This window comes from Pygocentrus nattereri, chromosome 10, assembly GCF_015220715.1.
Source record: "Pygocentrus nattereri isolate fPygNat1 chromosome 10, fPygNat1.pri, whole genome shotgun sequence".
Lineage (NCBI taxonomy): Eukaryota > Metazoa > Chordata > Actinopteri > Characiformes > Serrasalmidae > Pygocentrus > Pygocentrus nattereri.
The window spans coordinates 32704243-32726567 of record NC_051220.1 but is presented as its reverse complement, the minus strand read 5'-3'; the positions used below and the strand labels follow the sequence as shown (position 1 = coordinate 32726567).

Here is a 22325-nt window from a genome sequence, read left to right as displayed (position 1 = left end):
AGTGTACTCTCCGGTTCCACCAACAGCAAGGTTAATGAACAAAGCACTAGTCAATATTCTAGCTTGTTATGCTCATAAATGGAACTGCGTTTTGCTTTTATGTAGTTGTAGTTTTTCCTCATGTCTTTGGACCTTAAAATAAAGTTTACTTTGAACAGGAACAAGTGCAGAATGAAGCATAACTAATGCAGTATTTTTCATTGATGTCAGACTGTGCAGACAGTGAAGACATGTAAAGGCTAAAAAAAACAACTATCTACAGTATATACACCACACTGATGTTTATTCTGATGTACCTTCTAATACAGAATATTATGCAAAAGTCAGAGATAACCCTTTGCCTTTATTAGAGCTTTAAATCTTTTCAGTTGACTTGCTTTCAGTTTTTCAAAGAAGTCTGCAGGGATAGTTTTCCACACTTCAAGTTGTCTTACAAGTTGGATGAATGTTACACTTCCTGTGATCCAAGTAATCCCAAACACATTCAGTACTGGCCGGTCTGTTGCTGAGCACGTTCTTTGTTTGACTTAATGTTTACTTGTATTAATGCTTAATACAATAGCTGTTTTGAGTGGAAATAAAGGGAGGTCTGAGACTTTTGCATAGAATTGAATGTTAATGAATTAGCTGAAGAAGTCAGAAGTCAGTGTAAATCAAATTCAAACAAGACCAAACATATCAAGGCACAATTAACTGATTGATAAGACTGATAAAGTTGCCCCATTTTTTTTTTTATTTTGTCACATAAATGAAAGAGGAACTGATGTAGCCAACAGAAGTGTGCTGAAAACCCAGAGACATTCACACTGCAGGTGAGAGTAGCACAGCCTCCCTCTTCACGCAGAAAAAACCCACATCAATCAAATCTTAAGCCATCAGCTAGTATATTACAGTATATACACATCAAATTCAAATCCGAAACTGCTCTTCAACTTCAGTTTCAGACAAAAAAAAAAAAAAACAACATCTTAGGCAAGTTATCATAATATTCCCAAACCTTTAAACACTTTCGTACTTAAAAAGAAGCAAAAATACCAGAACATAGTCAGAACTGCTTGAAGCTGTGATAAATGTTACCCTTGTGTATTTCTTATCCCTTGAGAATGGCTTGTAGCAACGAAATAACATTCCTAGTATGCGCCCAATGTGACAGTGACAGTGCTGCAGTGCTGTTTAGCCACCGTGTTTTTAAATAAGGTGACCATGATAAGTCTTGGCCATCATGCACAGCAAGAACCATATGCTGTGATTTCATTCTCAGTCCAACCACACCCTGCAGGCTCTTCGGCTGGACTAAGTGGAAAATCTGCAGGCTGAACACGCCACTTGTCTGTTCGGGGTCAAAGTGCACCATCCCTAAAGTGAGATCATATGAGGAGCTTCCTGATGGCATTAAAGGGTGGAGATGACTGCAGGCCAATAGTGTATACTCTGAGTTTAGCAGTGTCACGTAATATGTTCTTTCAGGATATAAGGTTAAAATACTCTGTATGAGATAATTCTCTATAGATTATTGAGCTGGACAGCAACTGTGTTTCTGCCTTGCAGTAAGGTTAAATAGCATGTACAGTATATGCTAAGACACATTTGACAACAGTGTAGGCTTTGCAAATGAGTGCCCACATAACATGTAACACAAGGTGTACTGAATACGTTCCACTCACATGAGAAGCTGTAACCGAGTTACAAGGTGGAACAAAGCTTACTCCCATCATTATTGTTCAGCTCTAGGATCAGTCTTTGGATGCAATTCTGTCTGATGTTACAACAGTACCAGCGCTCATGTACAAACACTTCAACAAAGAGGTATAAGAGTAAATCTCTGGCTGGCTTTGATGGGTTCTCTTATGACCTAATTAAAAAAAAAAAAAAAAAAAAAAACACCTCTGATATAAACACACAATGAACAATGGAAAAAAATGAATGGTAGAAAAAAAAAAGCTCAATGCAGTGCTATATTATTAATATGACATATTATGAACATTAGAAATTAATCATTTAAGTATTGGAAATAAGTGCTTATAACAAATGGATAGATGCAAAACATGCAAACTAAATAAACAGTCATCTGGCTCACAGCTTCTCATTTAACTTAGCACCTATCAAGAACACAAGCATACCGTGACATTTTGGTCGGTGGAAAAACGTAAAATACGTTTAAATAAATAAGATTATAAATAACAAAATAAAGCTCAAAAGCTCAGAACAAATTTTAAACCCTTTGCATCACAGTATAACATCCCTTGTCCTGATGCAGTTTTGTCCTGTACATCTTACAGAAACAATATTTCTTTGTTTATAGGACTGGTTAATAAAAATGCATAGATGCTGCCCAGAGACTTGAAATCAACACTGGAGAAAAGAGGACATGCTCTTTTCCGATCCAGTGCTCCAGATCATTATGTGCATCATCAAGTTGCAATGGTGACTACACAGAAAAAACACCTAAGCTCAACCTAAATCAGTTTAGCACAGTCTCCCTCCTAGTCCCAGTAGGAGGCTGCAAGAAAGCAGGCTACTAAGAGAAGTAACGACTAAGATTGCTCAATGGTTCATCTGTCAGGCTGCTGCTGGTCAAATGACAATTTAATAACCACCTCAGTCATGTATTTTCTTACAAAATAACTCAAAACACAAACAGAAAATGCAGAAATTAAATGTGTGACTGAAAGGTTTGTTTTGTTCACACAAAAACAGTCCATTCTGCTTAAATATCAAATGAAAAAAAGATTCATAAACAAATGAAAACATCTACATCTCCTACATACACCATTTGCAAAAATAATTAACAGCAATATATACACATAATAACCTTCCCTGAACAGTTAAGGCCAAAGTGCAGTGAGTGTGTAGTAGAAACACACGTCTTATATGCTGCTACACTCCATTTGAATGTTCCCAGCTTTGTTAACTTTGTAAATGTAATATAAGCTTACACGGGCCCTCATATTTAATGAATGTGCTAACTCACACATAAAATGAAGCAAATGAACTACCTAGAATAAAACTCAACATAGCTCTCATTTTTTTAAACAATACAAAAAAGAAAATGTTTACATATTTACAGAGTTCCAGCATCCAGTGGAATTAGCCAAAGGCATCTCAGGATCATGTATAATGTCCTCTTTGAAGGTCCTGCTTAAAAGAGAAAATCTGGATGTCCAGGTGAGCTTAAGCTTAGAGGTCTGTTATTGGAGGCAAAAGGTGCATTGGCTCATATACAGCAGCTCACCCGGTCAAGAGAGGGAAAGAAAAAGTGAGAGAGAAAGAGAAAGAAATAGACAGAGAGACTTCCCCAGTGTATCCAAAAGACAGAGCCAGCATGCGGTCAGAGCATGCCGAAGCCCTCACTGCCCTCACTGATGGCCAGCTTCAGCAGTTTGTGCAGCTCCTCATAGGAGTCATAGGTAGGGAGGCACAACTGGTTAAAACTGAAAACGAACCAGAAATAAAAAAAAAAAGATGACGATTAACACGAAGCGGTTGAGCACCAACAGATCCAATGCAGACCTTCTTAAACCTTGTCCTGTTCCGCATATTTTAACATTCTGCATATTTTACCGTTTGCCCTGCTATAAGATTCAACTTCAAATGGTGAAAATGCATCGGACCAGGTCCTATTCCATTTCTATGGGAAGTGTTGTCAGATGTGGCTGTTCAGTGTATGATGGGTGCAGAGCATGGACTTTGGGGGTACCATGCATTGAAAAAAGTGAGCAGAGCTAAACTTTATGCAAATTAATCTGGCCTATGCAATGTGTTTATTTAATCAGGAGGCAGGAGTTAATTGGGAGATCGGTGTCTACAGCTCACTGTATAACATGTTCCTATGTGTTCTATATGGAAGAATAGCAGCAACAGGCCACAAATTAATGCACAGCTGTTGTGCTGTGAGTGGGAAGATAATTGGTTGTATCTTGATACCAAATGCAAAATCAAAGCATCAACTACACAAACATCAAAATAGCAAGACTACATTACTTACACAGAGGTTTCATGGTAGTAATCCTTAAGATTAATATCTAAATGCAGGGGTGATAGTGGGAAAAATTCCTGAGCCTGAACTTTTTTTCTCTGCTCGGGAGGTGAGCAGGGTGGGGGTGCTATGTATGCGACACACTTAACACATAACTTGTTGGCCCCTGGGCGCAGATATATGTCTATGTATAACCCTGATCTTCATTACTGTCAAAGAATTTTTGCTTTTGAATTAGTCCCTTCAGTGATAGATTGTGTTGAATTTTGTTGAAATACATGAACAACATTCAGACATGAGATAAACAAACCTAATATAAGCCTATATTTCAGAAGCTTGTGCAGATTACCAGAACTCTTGGGACTAGCAGGCCTGTTCAGGAATCCATACCTGTTTTTAACTAGTCACATACCTTATTGCTTCTATAGTATAGGAGACTACAGATACTACAGCCATACCAAGAACGGTCAGCAGGTGGCAATAACAATACTCCAAAGTAAACTAGGAATTGATTAGTAGCCTAACCATTGACTAAATAACATGACACATTCATTTCTTTTAAAAATATAATAGCAAACTATGCACCATTTATTTTAAATATTTTGAAACAGTTACAGTGCAACAAACTCATAAATAATACTACAGCCCTAAAATTACTATTCAGTTCCATTTTCCCCAGGATTAATATAGTTGCGTTCCATGGCTGAGTTTATACGTTTCGGCGTTGACAGTGGAAAAAAATTTGCACGTGTATTTCCTGGGATTTCCTACTGAATCTATCAATTTGTTTGGTCAAAGCAAGTCCCGCCCGCCCTGTTTCTGACTGGCTTAATGGCTAGTAGGCTAGGCCTTGGTGTTGGTTACAGTGAAACCTGCGCATGTCAGATCAAGAGAAGTGTCAGATCCTATGGTCAGATCACTAGGCCAGGGGTCGGCAACCCGCGGCTCCGGAGCCGCAGGCTCTGATGCGGCTCAGCTTTTGAAAATAATTAATTTAATTAACGTATATAATTTTTGAGACTTAAAAAAATGTTCGGGCGGAATATCACAAACGTCCGGTATTTAGTTTCGGTTCGCTTGACTGACATGTCGGCATCGTCACCATGATTCCAATTGTGAATGATTCAAAAGTAATGGTAATTTTACCAAAGGTTATTAAAAGGTGCACACGACATCTTGCAATCAGCTATTACTTTTATTTTCAAGTTTGGTTTTTTTTTATTTTTTAACCGACTTTCTCCCCAATTTAGTCGTCTTCAATTACACCCACTAGTTGGGACTCCTGTATTTACACAATGCTATCAATGCTAGGAGCGCCACCGCTTCCATTGGACAGCTGAACGCGCTCAGAGGAAAGCACCAACCACCACATCCATTAGGTCAGTTAACAGATGCCTGCGCTGACTAGCATTGCGTTGAGTGATGAGAGGAGAAGGGGGGCATCCCACCCACTCAGAGAGAGCAAGGCCAATTGTGCTCTCTTGGACTTGGCTGTAGCATCACCAGGGATCAAACTCTCAATTAGTATAATAAAAATAAAGGATGCATGTAATGTAGCCACTAATAAGCATATAATTTAAATGGTTAAATAGCTGCTTTGTTAGTTAGAGTATGTTGGAGGTGGGAAAACACCAAAATATGCAGTTCAGGGGTACACCAGGATCAGGAACAACTGTTCTACAGAAGTTCAAATAAATTAGAACCCAGCTGTAGACTGAAACATGATGAGGCATTATGTTTCATACAGATGGATTGTGTGTAAGAATGAGTAGGAGTACTTGAGTATGTGTACTCACCAGGTGTGTGCGGTTGGCAGAGTGCTGTGTGTGGGGGCTGCTATGATCTGGAAGGAGGGGCAGAGTGTGTTAAAGCCCCCTGGGGGGAGCTGAGATGAGCCGGTGGTGAACTGCAGGAGACGTGCCAGCTCTTCCTGAGTGAAGGAGGACACCACAGCCCAGAACCACTTCATTACCTACAAAACACAGCCATACAAATGCACTAGTGTCAAATTCAGATCAATACAGAAGAAGAGGGTGTGTATTTTAAAAGGCACTCAGCCCCCTCTGCTGACTGGCTCGGTGCTTTCACTGCTCAATATGATGTTTTCCATACTTAAATTACAAGAAGGACAAATAAAAGGTCCATATAATGGGAAATGTTTCTTCTATTTATTTGTTTATTTTTCATAAAAGTTTGACATAGTGCAAGCATTGTTGAAGTTTCAAAATGTACAATTAACTCCTTAGTACATACATGAAAGCTGCAAAAACAGCCTGTTTTGAATTCACTATTTTTGTGATTTCATGAAACACACACACACACATATATGTGTGTGTGTCTGTAGGTTGGATCTGTCTATCCAACCTACAGCAGTTCAGTTCAGTCCATTCATACTGAAGTTACAACAAATGTTTAACCCAAAACCAATTTATGAATGAGGCACTTAAATGTTCAGTAACAAAAACAGCCTGATAAGTTCTGAGGGATAAAGAGAGGTTGGAGAACAGTCAGGTAAAAACCATTTATAACTGCGTTTGACACAACACATTAAATTTATAGGTGGACCTCAGCGACAAGATACATGTAGGAAGTGGGTCCTTTAAAACATAAAATGGATGCAGCAATTATGCACTCTGTATACAAAAATTCACAAAGAAATACTATATTTATCCATTTTACCTTTTCCATAATTTTCCACTTTAAACCAACAGCATCTTAATCTTTAACAGGAAAACAAGCACTGAAAAAGGTGCAGTACCAACTGATGCTTAGCACCCACCTTCTCTCTAAAATGCCATGAGCCTCCAACGATAACAGCATGGGCTTTGAAATCCTGCACATTAATATCTCCAGTTCCACACATGAGCAACTGTATACAAAAGAAACAAATATACAACAAACTGGCTTAAACAATGTCTTCTTAACAAAACCTCAAACTCAAATAAACGTCAGTCATTTTTTGTTTCATAATTTCAGGGGAGGTCGAACAGAGTTCATATCATATGTACATAAAGTGCAATAAACAATCATCATTCCATGCCGGCAGGATTACCTCCAATTCATTTTCATCAAATATGGCCAAAAGGTTCTCAGGAACAAGTTCATTCAAACCTGAAGATTACAAAACCTAGGTTAACTCTGAACATATTTATTTAGTGAAGCTTCAATGGAGTGAGGGTGTGTTTGAGGAGGCCTTACCTTTAAGGAAATGCTCCAACTCGTCCCTCACCTGACTGGCCAGTCGATACTGAGCCAGCAGGTTCAGGTAATGCATCTTATTCTCATTAGTCACAGCAATTTGGGCACCACCAGATATGAGCTCCACCACCTGTAAAGAAGGATCACATTCTTTCTGACACATTCACAGTATGCACAAACTGACAAAGCTATATCTACATAGCCCTTTAAAAAGAAGTCTACATGCAATTAAATTCTCCTTCCCATTCTTGCAGCCTGGACTGATATGACTGCAGCTGCACTTATTTAAAACAGCAGAAAATTGTAGGTGCCAGCAAAGGGTAAAGTAATTTAGATAAGGGTATATCACCTTTTCCAGCTGTCCTGACTTGCTGTATTTCTCTTCAGCAAAAACAAGGTCCATTTCACTCACGTCATTGTTTAGAATGAAGCAGACCTTTGTTTTGTAGAACTCTGGATCATCCGTCTCAAAGTACTGCCATGGCAAGAGTGAATTAAAATCAGTCAGATGCACGAAATAAAATAAACATGCATTACTTCTGTCAGAAACAATGCACATTGTTTTATTCAGCCCCAAATGCAGTTAGGTATTTAATACAAGCAACATAAACACCACAACACTGTGCTTGTGCTCAAACAAAAGAAAAGGAGGAGTGAATTAGAAGAATGGCCTTGTGAAAAAATGTAGGAGACTCTTGAGAAATTTAACAAGCAGAAAGGTGCTGACATTACTGCTTGAGCAGAATACAAGCTCTAAGGACAAATAACAGATGTATGACGCTACAAGAAAAGTATACATCAATGCTGTCGAATACAAAATCTTGTATATCCAAAACAGTAACTTTACAAGAGAAGGGAGAAAAAAAAAAAAAAAAAAAACAAAAAAAAAAAAAAAAAACACACACTTGACTTTTAATTGAAGTCAGTGGAAACGGACATTTTTCCAAGTCATTTTGGGCCAAGACATTGAGCATACAAGATAAAATGCAACAGGCATTTTTACATTTTGTCAAATTATTACAAAAACAACAAAAATGGAGATATATCGCTGCTGTCGGAACGTACAGAATGTATGTTATATTATACACACACACACACACACACACACACACACACACACACACACACACACATATTGCTGCTGTTGGAAGAAATATATATATAATTAGACTATTTAAATTTAATCCCACAAACAAGGACACCTCAGTCATGGACTCTTGGTGCTGGGGATCGAACCGGCGACCTTCTGCTCACAGGGCCAGTTCCCTAACCTCCAGCCCATGACTGCCCCTGTATATTATATATGTATGCATACACGATAGATTTGTTGCAAATGGACACAACAGCTGCGCATCACCTTGTAATTCATGCGCAGGCCAATAATCTGGGCCAGGAAGGAACGAGTGAACCTGGCTCGCACCAGCTGCTTGTAGGCCCCTCCCAAAGCTGACTCATACAGGCACTTTCCCACCACGCGCCCTGCAAACTCATACATCTTCAGCCTCAGGTGGGCAGGTCGCTCTGCATTAGGGTGGACCTGTCAGACACACACACAGTTAATGCCCACTCCTCAGCCATAACTCACATCACACATTACACATCAGCCCATAGTCACTTACACGTCTGACACACTACATCATTTTAGAGTAGGATTAAATATCAGATTATATTAACAAAAATCTACTGTACTCTCTCTGGGTTGGTCTCTAAAAGCTGGACAGGAAAAAAAGCAAAAGCTCTGGGAGCCTAATGCATACCAGACCCTGGTTGTTGTCACTGAAGCGCGTGAAGAGCTGGTTATTGGTGTCAAACAGAGCCTTACACACAAGCTCAAACCACTCCCGCCTCGGACCGCCCCAGTCCAGAGCTATGACACATACACAATGCAATCTGTGTTTGTATTGAGCCTGGTCCTCACAGACACACAAACCAAACACATTCTGTACTATTTAAACATTACAAAAGTTAAAGGAAACAGCATTCACTGATGTACCTTCTTCATCCTGAAAGACCACCTCAAAGTTCTTACTCCAATCTGATATAGAAAAGTTTCTGGTGGCCTTAAGAGACTGCACACACGCGCACACGCGTGCACACACACACACACACACACACACCAAAATAAATAAATAAATAAATTTGCTTGTCAGTTCTCCATCTACTCCATGTGATCATGAATATTCACATTTATAGGATTAATCTAAAAGCTAAAAAGCTCCATTAGGACAGACCACTCACTGTATCAAGGATTGAGTGGCGGCTGATCTTCAGGCAGGTCTTTGTACGTGGCCTTTTGGAATGAATGTGCCTGAGCTCCCGCTGGAAAAAGCTCACCTTGTCCTGAAATGTTTCTGAGCCTCCTAACATCCAAAAATAAAAATGCAAACAATGAATATATTCACCAACACATATATGTGAATTTGGATATATGTAGACTACTTTTCAAAAGTTTGGAATCACTGGTCATACTAATTATTGTTATGCTATTCAATAATAACTTACAAGGTGTAGATTTACATATTATGAGCTAAACAACAGAACACACTGACATTTTATTATTTTAAGAGTCAATATATAGTAATTATCTACTCATGGTCATTTCTCGATTAGTTATCTGCTATCTGTGATAATTTAGCACTTTCAAGTATAAGCATTTTATATATTAATTTATTATAACGTCATTCTCAATGCTATACAGCTTTCTCAGTCACTATGGGGTCATACACAGGTGTGTTCATCACTCTAGCCCCGTCTAAAATTTCTTAATTTATTAGAGCATCCTACTAATTTTCCACATGTACTTACAACAAACTTGGTATTTTATTACTGAAAACAGAGATTCCAACCTTGGGTTTAGATTCCAAATTTTTCAGTGTTTGTGTACATTAGCAGTCAGACTCACCAATGTTCTTGTGAAGGAAGCGAATAAACGTGGCTGCCATGATGTTTCTGTCCTTGCAGCTTAGCTCTACAGGAGGCTGAATGCCATCATCCACCACCAGTGTCAGGTACTTGTGGATTGGGTCCGGCCCATGGTATGTGAACTAAGAGAAAAATCGAGGAATTGAGAAAAAAATCACCCATTTCCAGCGTTATAAATCTTGAGCTTGAATAAATCAGAGCAAACCTTTGTTCCTGGGCACACACGAAAAGTGAAAAGGCGCCATGGAATAATCTTCAGATAAAACTCCTTCACTGAGAGTTGCTGAAATACAATACAATTCAGACAAAACATGAGAATACAAAGAAGAAAACAAGTCTTACGGTATCACAAAACCTCCATACAAGGCACTAACCTTTGGCGATATGTAGCAGTAGACCTTTTTTGGTTTCTTGACCTTCTCTGGTTGGCCCTCTACCGGAGAGTCATGCTCATCCTCATCATCACCCATGGACGGTCGTCTCTGTGGCGCCAGCAAAGAGGATGCTGGGAACTGCCAGGGGGAGCTGCTGTAATTGCCAGTGCCATAGAGGTAGGCCTCAAAGTAGATACTAATGCCTGGAGTGGACACATTCTTCTCCACACAACTCTTCTCATTCTCTGTAACAATTACAATACAGAATAGAAATAAGCGCATGGTTTGTGTAGGGCTGCACGTTTATAGGGGAATTCCACTGTGTTGTTTTTTTTTTCCTTTCAATTCAGCATACTTAAATGTTGAAGATGTAAACAAAGTTATTCAGAGAAAAACATCATTCTAGAGAAACTTACAAAGTCAGAATTGTTCACAGTGGTGGTTTCAGGAACCAGACATCTAAAGAGTTTAATGCCTTTAAAAGTTACTTCACTGCATTATTACATAAAATAGTTATAAATGTGTTGCTTGATGCATGAAATGTTGTATTATGATAGTTCTGAGGTCAGCTTTTATTCTATGATATATTTATTAAAATTCATGATTTGTGGATAGGTACGTGCATGGCTTTGTAAGAAAAATAAAACAAACATTTTTTTTTGATTTACTACTATTTTATCATTATCAAAATCAGATATAAAAACTCAGAAGGCACAGTGCAGGTTTAAATAACATTTTTGTGCCGCAGACATTGTGCCCACTAGTTCCACTTGGCTTATCACAACTATTACATGAATGCCTGATTGATATTATTTACAGTTACTGGTTTTTCACAATCGTATGTTTAAGTTGAAACAGAATGTGAACTTGGTGCATTTTTATCTATTCATCCACTGAGATGCAAATGCGTGTCATTAAAAGAAAGCAGAACATTTCTTGAGACACATCACGGGACACCAAAAGTTCTGACTTGGTACTATAACATGTTTAGATGTCAGCAGTGAGTTTATATTTATTTGAGCTTAAGCTATTTCCGTCATCAGCTGGGGGCTAAGTATGCCTGGACAATCAGCCAGTTTGGCTGCTTTAGGTTTATACCTTTAAAGCAGGATATAATTAACAAAAAAACTAAAATAAATAATTAAACCTTTAAATCACAATTAAAGATTAATTATGATTATGGAAATTAATCATGAGCTACAAAGCCTTGCCAAGCCAGGCCTCTCTATTAACACCACTGTAAAGACAGTCTAAGTGGGTACATTTTTCTACAGTGTACCATTTTACATCAACCCACTCTGAATGACTGTATTTACATCGCAACAATTGGATAATACAGATATCAAAATAAACTTGTCATTTCTCCCACTCTTCTATGTGCTATAAATATGCTTTTCTCTCTGGCATCATCAACAGCAGAGTAATTGGCGAACCTGCTTAATCCACAGGTATTAAATCACAAATTTTAAGTCCAGCCCAAACACAAAAAGCACTCACCACTTAGCACAATGATGTCAAACTCTCCATTGCTGAGAGGCTGGTCCCTATAACGGATTCTTGCCCGAAAGCAGCCCTTCTTTTTAAGAGTGAGCCTCAACAGAACCTGACACTGCTGCTTATTACAAGAGACAGTCGTACTATAAAAGTCTTCAGCACTGTCCTCTTCCACAGTGCCCAGCTAAAGGAGAACAGAAAGAAAGGGAGAAAAGGAAGTAGTCATCACTGAACTTCTAATGTCTCATGTAACCTTGTAAGCCCCTTATGTAATAAGAAGTACTGACAGTATTGATATGTAATTTTTAATCTTCATGTTGTTAAGAGCGCTTACTGAGTGAATATGTACACTGTAGTTGACTTCATCTACAAGGGAGACGGAGTTACTGGTAGGGTTGCCATACTCATCCCGAGGCTCAATCTGCAGTGTGTGCTGTTGACCATATGTCAGCACCAAAGTGGAAAAGTGGTAAGCAATCTTTGTTTTGGATGGCACCACTGTCCCTATAACGAACACACAAGTCGTTTAATTTAGACAAAACATTCAGTAATCAATATTCAGTAACCTCAACAGAAAGAAACAAACTTGATTCCAAAAATTAGAGTCAGACTGCTTTCTAAGGGCTCTCCATCATGTACCTTGCATGAATCGGGTATCATGTACACATAAACCAAACAGCTCAATCAAAACTGGGTAAACATGACAGACAACAAAAATATTTGCAAACAGTATTGATATCTTCCAAATAAAACTTAAGTCAAAACCAGCTTTTAGCACTGTACTACAGAACGTCTGTAAACACAACTAACTAACAAGACAGATCTTTTTATAAACCTTGCAAAAAGAAACAAAAAACCCCTGACTAAAGGAGAAAAACACATGCTGATAGTTCTACATGCCTGCATGTAGTTATAAATACCAGCACTTTATGAATGAAAAGAAGATAAAGTTCATCTTACCTGGCTGGAATATTTTATAATAAGGGCTGTAGGCCACATTGAGACCACCAAGTTTAACAGCCACTTCGTATCGGCCAGCCTTGCGCACAGTGAAGGTCACTTTCACTACATTGGACTCTGGTTCCTGAAGGACCTCCTGGGTTACAGGAATGTCCAGAGCCAGTTCTATGTGAGTTATGTTCACTCTCAAGCCCACGGGCCTGTGGGCCGGGAATGGCTGGCCATTCTTATAGAAGAGCTAGGTAGAGGGACACAGAGCACTGAGTTAATATGCATTATAAAACGGCTATATTCTAAAGCCATTCTAAAGCCAGTCTAAAATCTGATTGGCTGCAGCATGCTCAAATCTGTAGTAAAATACTTGATAAACATATGTGACCAATAAACTCCCTAGCAATTATTATAAAGCAGTTCAAGGAAAAATCTTTGACTTTAACTAAAAAATATAGGCAATGATTAGTGAACCACGTTGCCTGGAGGAAGAATTGTTGAAAAACTGATCAACTGATTCATTTATTGGCTGATTGACTGATTGACCATTTTATTCTATATTACATTTCTTACCTGTTTAACAAATGCAATACGTTACTTAAAGCTATGTGCTGCAATGATTTTACCACAGTTAAGTGTGTTGTAAGCAGTCCTTCTCAAGTCATTCTACCACAGTAAAAGGCTGTTAGTAGGAATGACTGCAAAACATAATTTCTTGAGGGTAATGCTTCATAATACAAAACTAGTTATTAACATGTACACATATACCAAACAATACAAAATCATACCATACCTGGAGAGTTAAGCTACAAAGTGAAGAACAGTATTTAGAAGTGCACTCAACTTACAACAAATCACCACCTCTGACATAATGTTAACGTACAATAAAGGAATATTGAGCACACCTGCACTCGGAAGCTCATAGTCTGGCCCACTTCCTGTGGCTCCTTCCAGTCCCAGGAGACTTTACAGGAGCGTGGGTCCAGATAGTTCCCTCGCACATAGTCGTAAATACTGCGATCACCGCGGCGTCCAGGGTCCTCATTCTGCAGAAAGCTGACCACCCGTGCAGCGAGCTCACATAGGAACTTGATGGTAAAGACGAATGCAATAATGGAAACAGTTATCCCACCTATAAGAGACAGAAACATAAGCAGCCGTTGAGCACCATGTTGTCTTTTTAGCTGGATGCAAATGCCAACAAGAATAAGTATGCGCTTAGACAGCCAGGAAACAAGCCCTTCAGGTTTTTCATGGCAAATCACAAAAGCTGCCCAAGACTGAGTAAGTTGGTTTTAACTTACCACAAACAGTTTTACTTACAGACCATTTGTTGTCAATATCACAATGAAAATTTAAGCATTCTTGAAAACGAATGGAGATTTTTAAGGCACGTAACAGTTAGCAAGCTGTTAGGTGCGGTTGTATGCATGTGTCAAATCTTAAAACTAAAGAAAAAAGAGAAAAAATAACTCACCAATCACGTAAAACATGAGGTCCCTTATCAGAAAGCACAGTGCAACAGTACAGCCAAATATCACTGCTCCAGCTGAAGAACAAAATATGTAGACATTAAAATTCAGCACCTTAAGCAAAACAGTGCTACCCTGAACAGTAACAGAACAAACAACCACAGATTTCAAGCTCTGACGCTAGCCACATTCACACCTACAATCATTAACTATCCTGGCTATCTTTGCTTTCTAACAGACAGCAAAACTTACTTCTGTATTCAGCTGAGAAACTATACATTATAATGTCCACAAATGTACATGAAACTCGGCTACTCCCAACAGCTACAGAAGAAGGTGTGACCAGTCAAGAGTGACGGCATAAGCCACAGAACAAAACGTGCACACATTCTTGATTTTATCAGTGGTCTGGTAATCTTACTCATCTACTTTCTAACACTGTACTGCACATAAGCTTGAAAAAAGACAATTACATTCAACAACAGTTTTGTCCACAAACATCAACCCACTCTGATATCACTAAAGGTGATACCACATGTTCCAGATGGCACTCACCAATGGACCACTTCTCATTAAGGCGTCTCTCAGCAAGGCTGTGCACCAGCTGAATCTCGTAGTCCTGGTCTCTGCTGCCCCTGGAAGCTTGCAGAACCTTCACTCCTGTAGACAGTTTGATGTAATCCTCGTAGTAATAGCCCCAGGCTGCCAAAGAAAGCTGAAGCTGGCTGTCAAACTGAGCTAAATCATCCAGATTAGTGCATCCCAGGGCCTTCAGACTGCCAAAAGACAAAAGACAAGGCAATGCTTAGCCTATATAACAACTCCATTCACTTTAAAAGTAAATCTTCTTATTCAACAAATACAATACAAACATAATCATATAATAAGGTTAATAAATCTTAAGCACCAGCATGTACCATAAATACTGATAACATTTTATCAAGCTGAATACTTATCAAGTAAATAGTGCCACTGCTGACCGAGTATAAACATCAGTGCTTTCACTGATGACACATTTACAGATTATGTAACATAATTTCAGCTGAGACACACCACATCATAGCTGACATATTTAAAGACACAACAATATGTAATGCACAGGATAAACAGGAAAGACCTGTATTGTGTGAGAAAAGCAGTGCAGTACCAAGCACTCTAAGCACTCTAAGATCTCAATGAGGAACACATACTTAGACAATTAGAAATAAAAGTATTTTGCAGAATAAATTGCATTTACCACATGAGAATAAGAACAAGAGTCAGTTTGGGCTTATTAAAGCATAAATGAACTGAAAATTACGTGTGGAATTAACTCAATCTTTATTTTGCATTTAATTAAATGAAACTATCAAACAAAATCTTCTTAACTAACTACGATAATGCATAAACTGTGCTGTTAAGGTCCACCTTATTGCTAAAAATGTCAGCCTATTCATGAAGTGTGTATCCTAGCAATAAGAACATCTTTAGTACATATTGCAGCATTGCAGAGGTTCAATACGTATTGCTTTTGTGTGTAACAACCCTTAAAGAAGACTGCTGCAATGACCCCCTCTTCACTGCAGCTGCCAGAGCTCAATGGCATTCAGTTCAAGCACATAAAACCCCTACTGCCTCCTGGTGGACTGAAGGGCATAAAACAGTAATATCCTGCCCATTCCTGGTAATAGTGTGAACAAAATCATTCAATCTTCAAAGATCCTAACCACCTTCTCTGAATGGATGAGGCTGGCTAAAATTATTCTCAATCAAGTTCTGCTTCATTCATGATAGAAACGGTGCATTTATGTACTTACGTGTGGTAGTAGTGCTCCAGGCTCTGGGAGCACAGCCACTCCTGAAAGGCAAAGTCTCGGAGCAGATGGATGTGAGCTTCAGTGATGTCCCTCCAGCGCCGGTGATCCTTTACCACCTCCTTCAAACGAGCCAACACACCAAGACTCAACTCTTCCAGAGACTGGACATCTATACACAGACAGAATAAGTTGCAAACATGGCTGAAGATAAGGCAAAGTAACATTATATTTATCGTTGCTTGAACAGCTACTGTGCTAGACAAGCCTAAACCTAGCCACCAAATTGACGAACTGTTCTTTAGTATAGCCTTTTGTCCATTCACTTGTTATATGAAATACTTTCACTGCCACAGCTCTCAGTCTGAAAAACAGCAGTGATTTGGGCCACCTTGCAAATGAATATAGAATAGGACTGTAATCACTGCGATTTCAGGTTTCTGGGGAACGTCCAAACATCATGGATTACTCTAAATCTGAACAATGACCTCCGAGTTCAGTTTCTTGTAATAAAGGCAGCCAATCAAGTCTTGACCATAAACAAAACCACTATTAAATAAAATACAAATGAAACATTCCTGCAGTGAAAAGACAATACTGTTTTTTTTTTTTTTTTTTTTTACTGACCTTCAAATAAATACTTGTACTCAAACAGGCTATGCCCCTGCAGCCATTCTTCAATCTGACTTTCCTTGCTTTTCTTCCAGCGCACTTCCCAGAAGAAAATCCACGAGACTGAACAAAAGATGAAGGTCAGCAAGAAGCGGCGGTCCATCAGACCATCTTCAGTCTTAACTCAGACCTCCGTCTTGTATAACAGTGCACTTCATTTGGACAGGTCTTTTCTCTTTTTCGCTCTCCAGATGTCTCCGGTTTTGCTGTTTGCAGAAGTAGGCCTAACCACCTTTAAGTACTCTTCCCATGTCATCGCAAGCACTTCAGCACCTCTATAGACGAGACATAACACAAAATTCAAGATTATGTTGTTGTACACTAGCTACAAACAATTCCATGACATTTCAAAACATAAATGCAACGATACAGTTTGCAGAGGTACAAAAGAAGTGTCTGACAAAGTAATTTAATATTTAAAAAGTGGCACACAGGGGTGGTAGGAGCATGTAACCCAGATGCATTCAATATGCATGAACCAACCCAAGAAAAGTATCACTACTTATAATGACTTGGCATCACAACAGTGCATAATTAATGGCACATTTTTGACATTTTAGACACAAATGTTTATTGGATTGGCTTTTGGCATCACACAGCATATCTCACTGGTTTGAACAAACTAAGCATATGCGTGCATTCTTATGTCCTTGTGAGTAAAAACATGGTAGGTCCTTCTCCATTTACCAAACTGAGCTGGAAGAGAAATGGTGACAAAGTCCTTTATGGAATACAAGCGACAGCTACCACAGTCTGGTAAGACATAACTCGATATACTAATTGCTTTATGTAGCTTAGACTTCTACCCACACAAAAAAACCCACAGTGTCTGAATTCAATTGCTAAACACCACACGGTGTAAAAGGTGTGGACTTTCTATCTTGCTAATTCCCAACTGTGAAACAAAAACACTACAGTAAGCAAAGCCTGGAAACCATGCTGGTATGAAAAAGGGAACCAGAAGCAGCGCTTGGCTAACATAGCTGGACAGACAAAAAAAATGAATACACGAGCACAATAAGCAGATCGTCTCCGACCTAACACCCGACAAACCCTTCTGAAACGTCTGCGGCACTGATGGTGAGAGCAGCTGCTCGGCCGTTTAACTCGTTTAACCTGCGAGCTGTCTTTAGGTCCTTTCAGGCGCCATTGAAATAACGTTAGCAGACAACTAACCCAGCTAGAATCAACACCTCTTCAAACGGACGTCGGAACCTTAAACGCCGCAATAAATTGAATTTTACCAGGCGTGTGCGTGTTTTTGACGTCTACAGTGCCGAACTGGTCCGCAGGCTCTGACCCGGTCTGTCTGCTTTAAGCCCGACACACACACACACACAAACACAAACACACAAAACACACACACTTGGACGAACCTTTGCGGCTGCTGTAGGCCGTCGTCGACGTCGAGCATGGATGACGTCAAATGTTCCGTCACTTCCATGGACACACGAGGATTTTATTAAACGGCTCTTAATCCGGACACAATTTAGCAATGGTAAGCCTTAATCCAAGAAAATAACATGTAGATATATGTTATATATATATGTTCCGAGCTTGACTATGTATTGGCATTTCTCAGTTGACATGTAGCAACTTGGGTGTTTGATTCCGGGCGCTGGCTTCAAGCAGAAAACGCACTAAACTCGCTTAGCTAGCTTTGTTTGCTAACTAACGCTAACTAGTTCGCTCGTGTATTTCCCTTACTCTGCGCACTTACGGATAGCTAAAGCTACCTATCAGACATAAGCCAAAGCTAGTGCTGCTGTCTTGTACATTTACTTCGATTACTGTGCCTGTGTTTTTAGAAACAACGAAGCTGAAATTAGTTTCTTATTCGCCAGCCTCTTGTTGGAACTCTCCCGTTCTACCTTAAATGGCGCGCCAGTTACATTCCTCATGCGAAAGAATGGAACTGCTGCAATATTTAAGGTGGAGCGGGTAAATTCGAATAGAAAGCCAGCTTGGTCCTCGTTTAGAAATACGCCACTCAGGAGTTGGAACGCAAGTAGCTAAAGTTATCCCTGTTCTCTCACTGGATTAGTGCAATAACCATATCCACGTCCTTTAAAACAGGAACCCTAAATCTCTCTCCTGTGAGACCATGGCCGAGGGGACAGGCCTCTCACTGTTGAATATTTTTTTTCTAGAAGAATGAACTATTAAGAATTTTGAAACTTTAGACAGGTCTCTTGTTTAGTATAAGTACTAGCAACACACCTTTCATTTAGATTCAAAGTCTAAATCTTTTAGGGTTCAAGCATAGATTAAGCTGATGATGTTTCACCAATAAATAAAAATAACCTATTTACTTAATCTGGGTCTGGGGAACTGGTCCGTAATGTTCAAAAAGGCTAAAGTCTTAAATAAGAAAAAAAATCACCAATGGCTTCCAAAGAAAACGTAAGGATTTTTTTCAGATTTACTGGTATTTTAAAATTATCAACACATTAAAAAATTCAGAATATGTGTAGTTTGAGAGAGGACATAAAATGGCTATATTTGTGTTGATGTTGCCATTTCTGGTTTCTCTCACCACCACACATCTAACAGAAATTTTGAAAAATTGGTGGAATTCCCTTTTGATATAAAGGGAGTCAAGTGCTATGTGTTCATTTCTGTTCTATTAGGGGAAGCAGAAGAAGCAGAAATATGCAGCAATGAAACGAATGATCAGCTTAAAGGATCAAAGACTGTAAGTATTCATCACACCATAGGCAGTAATAAAGTGAGATCTGTCTGTTTAACTAAATCAGACAGCCAGTTTAACAGGATACAGAGTGGTACACTGACACTGTGCTGACTCTAATTTAATTTATGTTCAAGAAAGCCGAAGGATCGAGCGAAAACAGAGAAAAAGAAGAAAGAAGACCCCTCAGCAATCAAAGAACATGAAGTGTAAGAACGTGTTTGTAGATTGCTGCAGTTTATTTGGGAAATCAAGTAATTATTTCATTGTTCTCATCAACAATGCAATATCTTTATAATCTCTAGGCCAAAGTACCCATCCTGTATGTTCTTCCAATACAACACTCAACTTGGACCTCCTTATCACATCCTTGTGGACACAAACTTCATCAACTTCTCCATAAAGGCAAAACTTGATGTAGTCCAATCCATGATGGACTGCCTTTATGCTAAATGTGAGTCTTCATAATCTGTTTGTTTTCCTAACAGATGGTTCTAATCAATGAAATATGAATTCAGTGTGTGTGTTTCTTTTATTCAGGCATTCCCCACATCACAGACTGTGTCATGGCTGAGCTTGAGAAATTAGGGATGAAATACAGAGTTGCCTTGAGGTAACAACCTGTATTCAGTTGTTTGCATATCCCTGTTGTCGGAAAAAAAACCTTGTATCTCCATTTTTGACGTTTTCCAGTTTTTGGGATAATTTAAAAATACCTGTTGTCCCTTACATTGTTTGTAAGTTTAAAGATGAATGGACCAAAAAAAAGGTCCCAAAATGACTTGGAAAGACGTCTGGTTCCATTGACTTACATTGAAAGTAAAGTAGGTTTTTACCTTCTCCTGTAAAGTTACTGTATTGGAGATATAAGGTTTTCTTCTGACAGCACCCTGGAGTTACTCCTTAGAATGTTTGTGATATAGATGATTCTTTACCCCAAGACAATAAAATAGTCATTGTTAAAATCTGTTATATGAATTTATTACATATATAATCCATTATGCAATATTGATAAAATATAAATACATGTTTATTAGTTTTGCATAATGTAGAACATGCATTGTCAATATATTATGAATAAATATATTATGAACTTGTGGTTCAAAATCTTCCATATTATTTACCCTTCAATGTGTAGCCCGCACTTTAAGGGGGGTTGGCTTCAGGCAGCAGAGACAGAAATGTGAAGTGCTGTGGAATTCCCTTTTGCTCTATGGTATTTTCATCACCTTTTGTATTGTCTTTGTAGAATAGCCAAGGATCCCCGCTTTGAGCGCTTGCCGTGCTCACATAAGGGAACATATGCTGATGACTGCTTGGTCCAAAGGGTAACTCAGGTAATACAGCATTGCCATCTGTCTGTTCACCTGATTCAGTTACAAAGGCATTATGTAAATTGAAGAGTGCCATTTAATATCTTTACTTCTCATCCTTGCATTAGCACAAGTGTTACATTGTGGCCACAGTGGATAGAGAACTGAAGAGGAGGATTCGAAAGATCCCAGGTGTCCCAATCATGTATATATCTAATCACAGGTAAACAATCCTCAATACATACCCCATATATACATATGAGATTAAATTCTATGGTGAAGTAAAATTTTGATTATGATATTGTCCTGTGTTCATTGCTTTATTTACATCTAATGACTCAGTTTCTCTTCACTTGAAGTTCCAAATTATTAAAATGCTAATATTGACCATATTATTAGGGCATAAATTAGAGCCTTGTACATTGGCCAGTAGAGGGCGCCTAGCACACTATTGATCTGTGCTCTGTTGTACTATTTATGCACTGCTGATTTACATGTAAAAAAAACAGCATTATTTTTGCAAACAGCCATGTTACAGTCCATATATATATATATATATATATATATATATATATATATATATATATATATATATATATATATATATATATATATATATATATATATATATAAAATATACTGCTAAACTGTAAATTCTTTTTTCCATGCTCTGTTAGTAAACCTCCTGGGCTGCTCTGCTGCTGCTAGCCAATTCATGTGCTTTGTACATTTCACCTTGATGATAAATATTATAGTTGTTTTTTGTTGTACATCTTGTTGTGAATGATATAGTGCTTGTAAAGTCTGTTGAACTATATTAAATATCCACTGCTAATATTTATAACTTTTTTTTTGTTCACCAGGTATAACATTGAAAGAATGCCAGATGATTATGGAGCACCAAGGTTATAACTTATTGAAGATTGATTTGGCTTGATTTTTTTTTTTTTTCCATTTCAATTCCTTAATAAATTAGAGCTTTGCATATCAAACTACAAAGATTTTGCACATTGGGTTGTTTTCTTGCCTATTTCTTACTTTTTCATTTCATTTTTAAAATGTTGTTCCTTTGTTTTATTTTATGTATTTGTTTTAAAGAAAATAAATCTACAGTGAACTGTGTGAAATTGATGCTACACACTTGACTGTAAACTATGGTCTCAAATTATGGTGACAGTTATAGCCCACTTTGACCATCTGGAGGACTGCAGAATATCATTTAGTACAATAATAGTATTTAACTGATAACTGATGTTTTAAAATTCTGCCATTAAATAACAATGAGCCTTAACCCACACTAAAGTGAATGTACTGTTGCCTAGGAAAAAAGCCGCAAGTTGGAGTTGTCTTTTGATGAGCTTGGTGTAAAATAAAATGATAAAATGTGAAACTCGGAGGTGGTGGAGGTGTTATCGGTTGCAAACCAGAGCAGATGCTGTCGCCAATGTGCAAAAATAAAATGTAACATTTT

The 22325-nt window shown here is 38.4% G+C and overlaps 2 protein-coding genes across 5 annotated transcripts; one reads left to right on the top strand and one right to left on the bottom strand.

Moving 5' to 3' along the window:
• Nucleotides 1–710: 710 nt before the first annotated feature.
• arel1 (apoptosis resistant E3 ubiquitin protein ligase 1) lies at nucleotides 711–18247 on the bottom strand. Of its 3 annotated transcripts, none has more exons than XM_017690822.2 (22): nucleotides 18229–18247; nucleotides 16808–17127; nucleotides 16184–16352; nucleotides 14943–15163; nucleotides 14393–14464; nucleotides 13821–14047; nucleotides 12925–13162; nucleotides 12299–12468; nucleotides 11968–12148; nucleotides 10471–10715; nucleotides 10302–10379; nucleotides 10077–10218; nucleotides 9413–9534; nucleotides 9168–9243; nucleotides 8932–9041; nucleotides 8532–8711; nucleotides 7524–7649; nucleotides 7175–7304; nucleotides 7029–7087; nucleotides 6756–6845; nucleotides 5773–5948; nucleotides 711–3431 (listed from the first exon to the last, which is right to left on the bottom strand). In XM_017690822.2, exons 2-22 carry the CDS (start codon nucleotides 16953–16955, stop codon nucleotides 3329–3331), a joined length of 3063 nt encoding a protein of 1020 aa, XP_017546311.1. In that variant the 5' UTR covers nucleotides 16956–17127; nucleotides 18229–18247; the 3' UTR covers nucleotides 711–3328. The 3 variants fall into 3 exon arrangements, with proteins under 3 accessions (XP_017546311.1, XP_017546310.1, XP_017546312.1); XM_017690821.2 differs by having other exon boundaries at nucleotides 18097–18233; XM_017690823.2 differs by lacking the exon at nucleotides 18229–18247 and adding an exon at nucleotides 18029–18153.
• fcf1 (FCF1 rRNA-processing protein) lies at nucleotides 18202–22325 on the top strand. 2 transcript variants are annotated; one of them, XM_017690825.2, is made up of 8 exons: nucleotides 18202–18350; nucleotides 19483–19547; nucleotides 19679–19750; nucleotides 19847–19995; nucleotides 20082–20154; nucleotides 20791–20878; nucleotides 20983–21077; nucleotides 21718–22244. In XM_017690825.2, the coding sequence occupies exons 1-8, from the start codon at nucleotides 18348–18350 to the stop codon at nucleotides 21764–21766; spliced, it is 594 nt and encodes a 197-aa protein (XP_017546314.1). In that variant the 5' UTR covers nucleotides 18202–18347; the 3' UTR covers nucleotides 21767–22244. The 2 variants fall into 2 exon arrangements, with proteins under 2 accessions (XP_017546314.1, XP_017546313.1); XM_017690824.2 differs by lacking the exon at nucleotides 18202–18350 and adding an exon at nucleotides 19186–19255 and having other exon boundaries at nucleotides 21718–22325.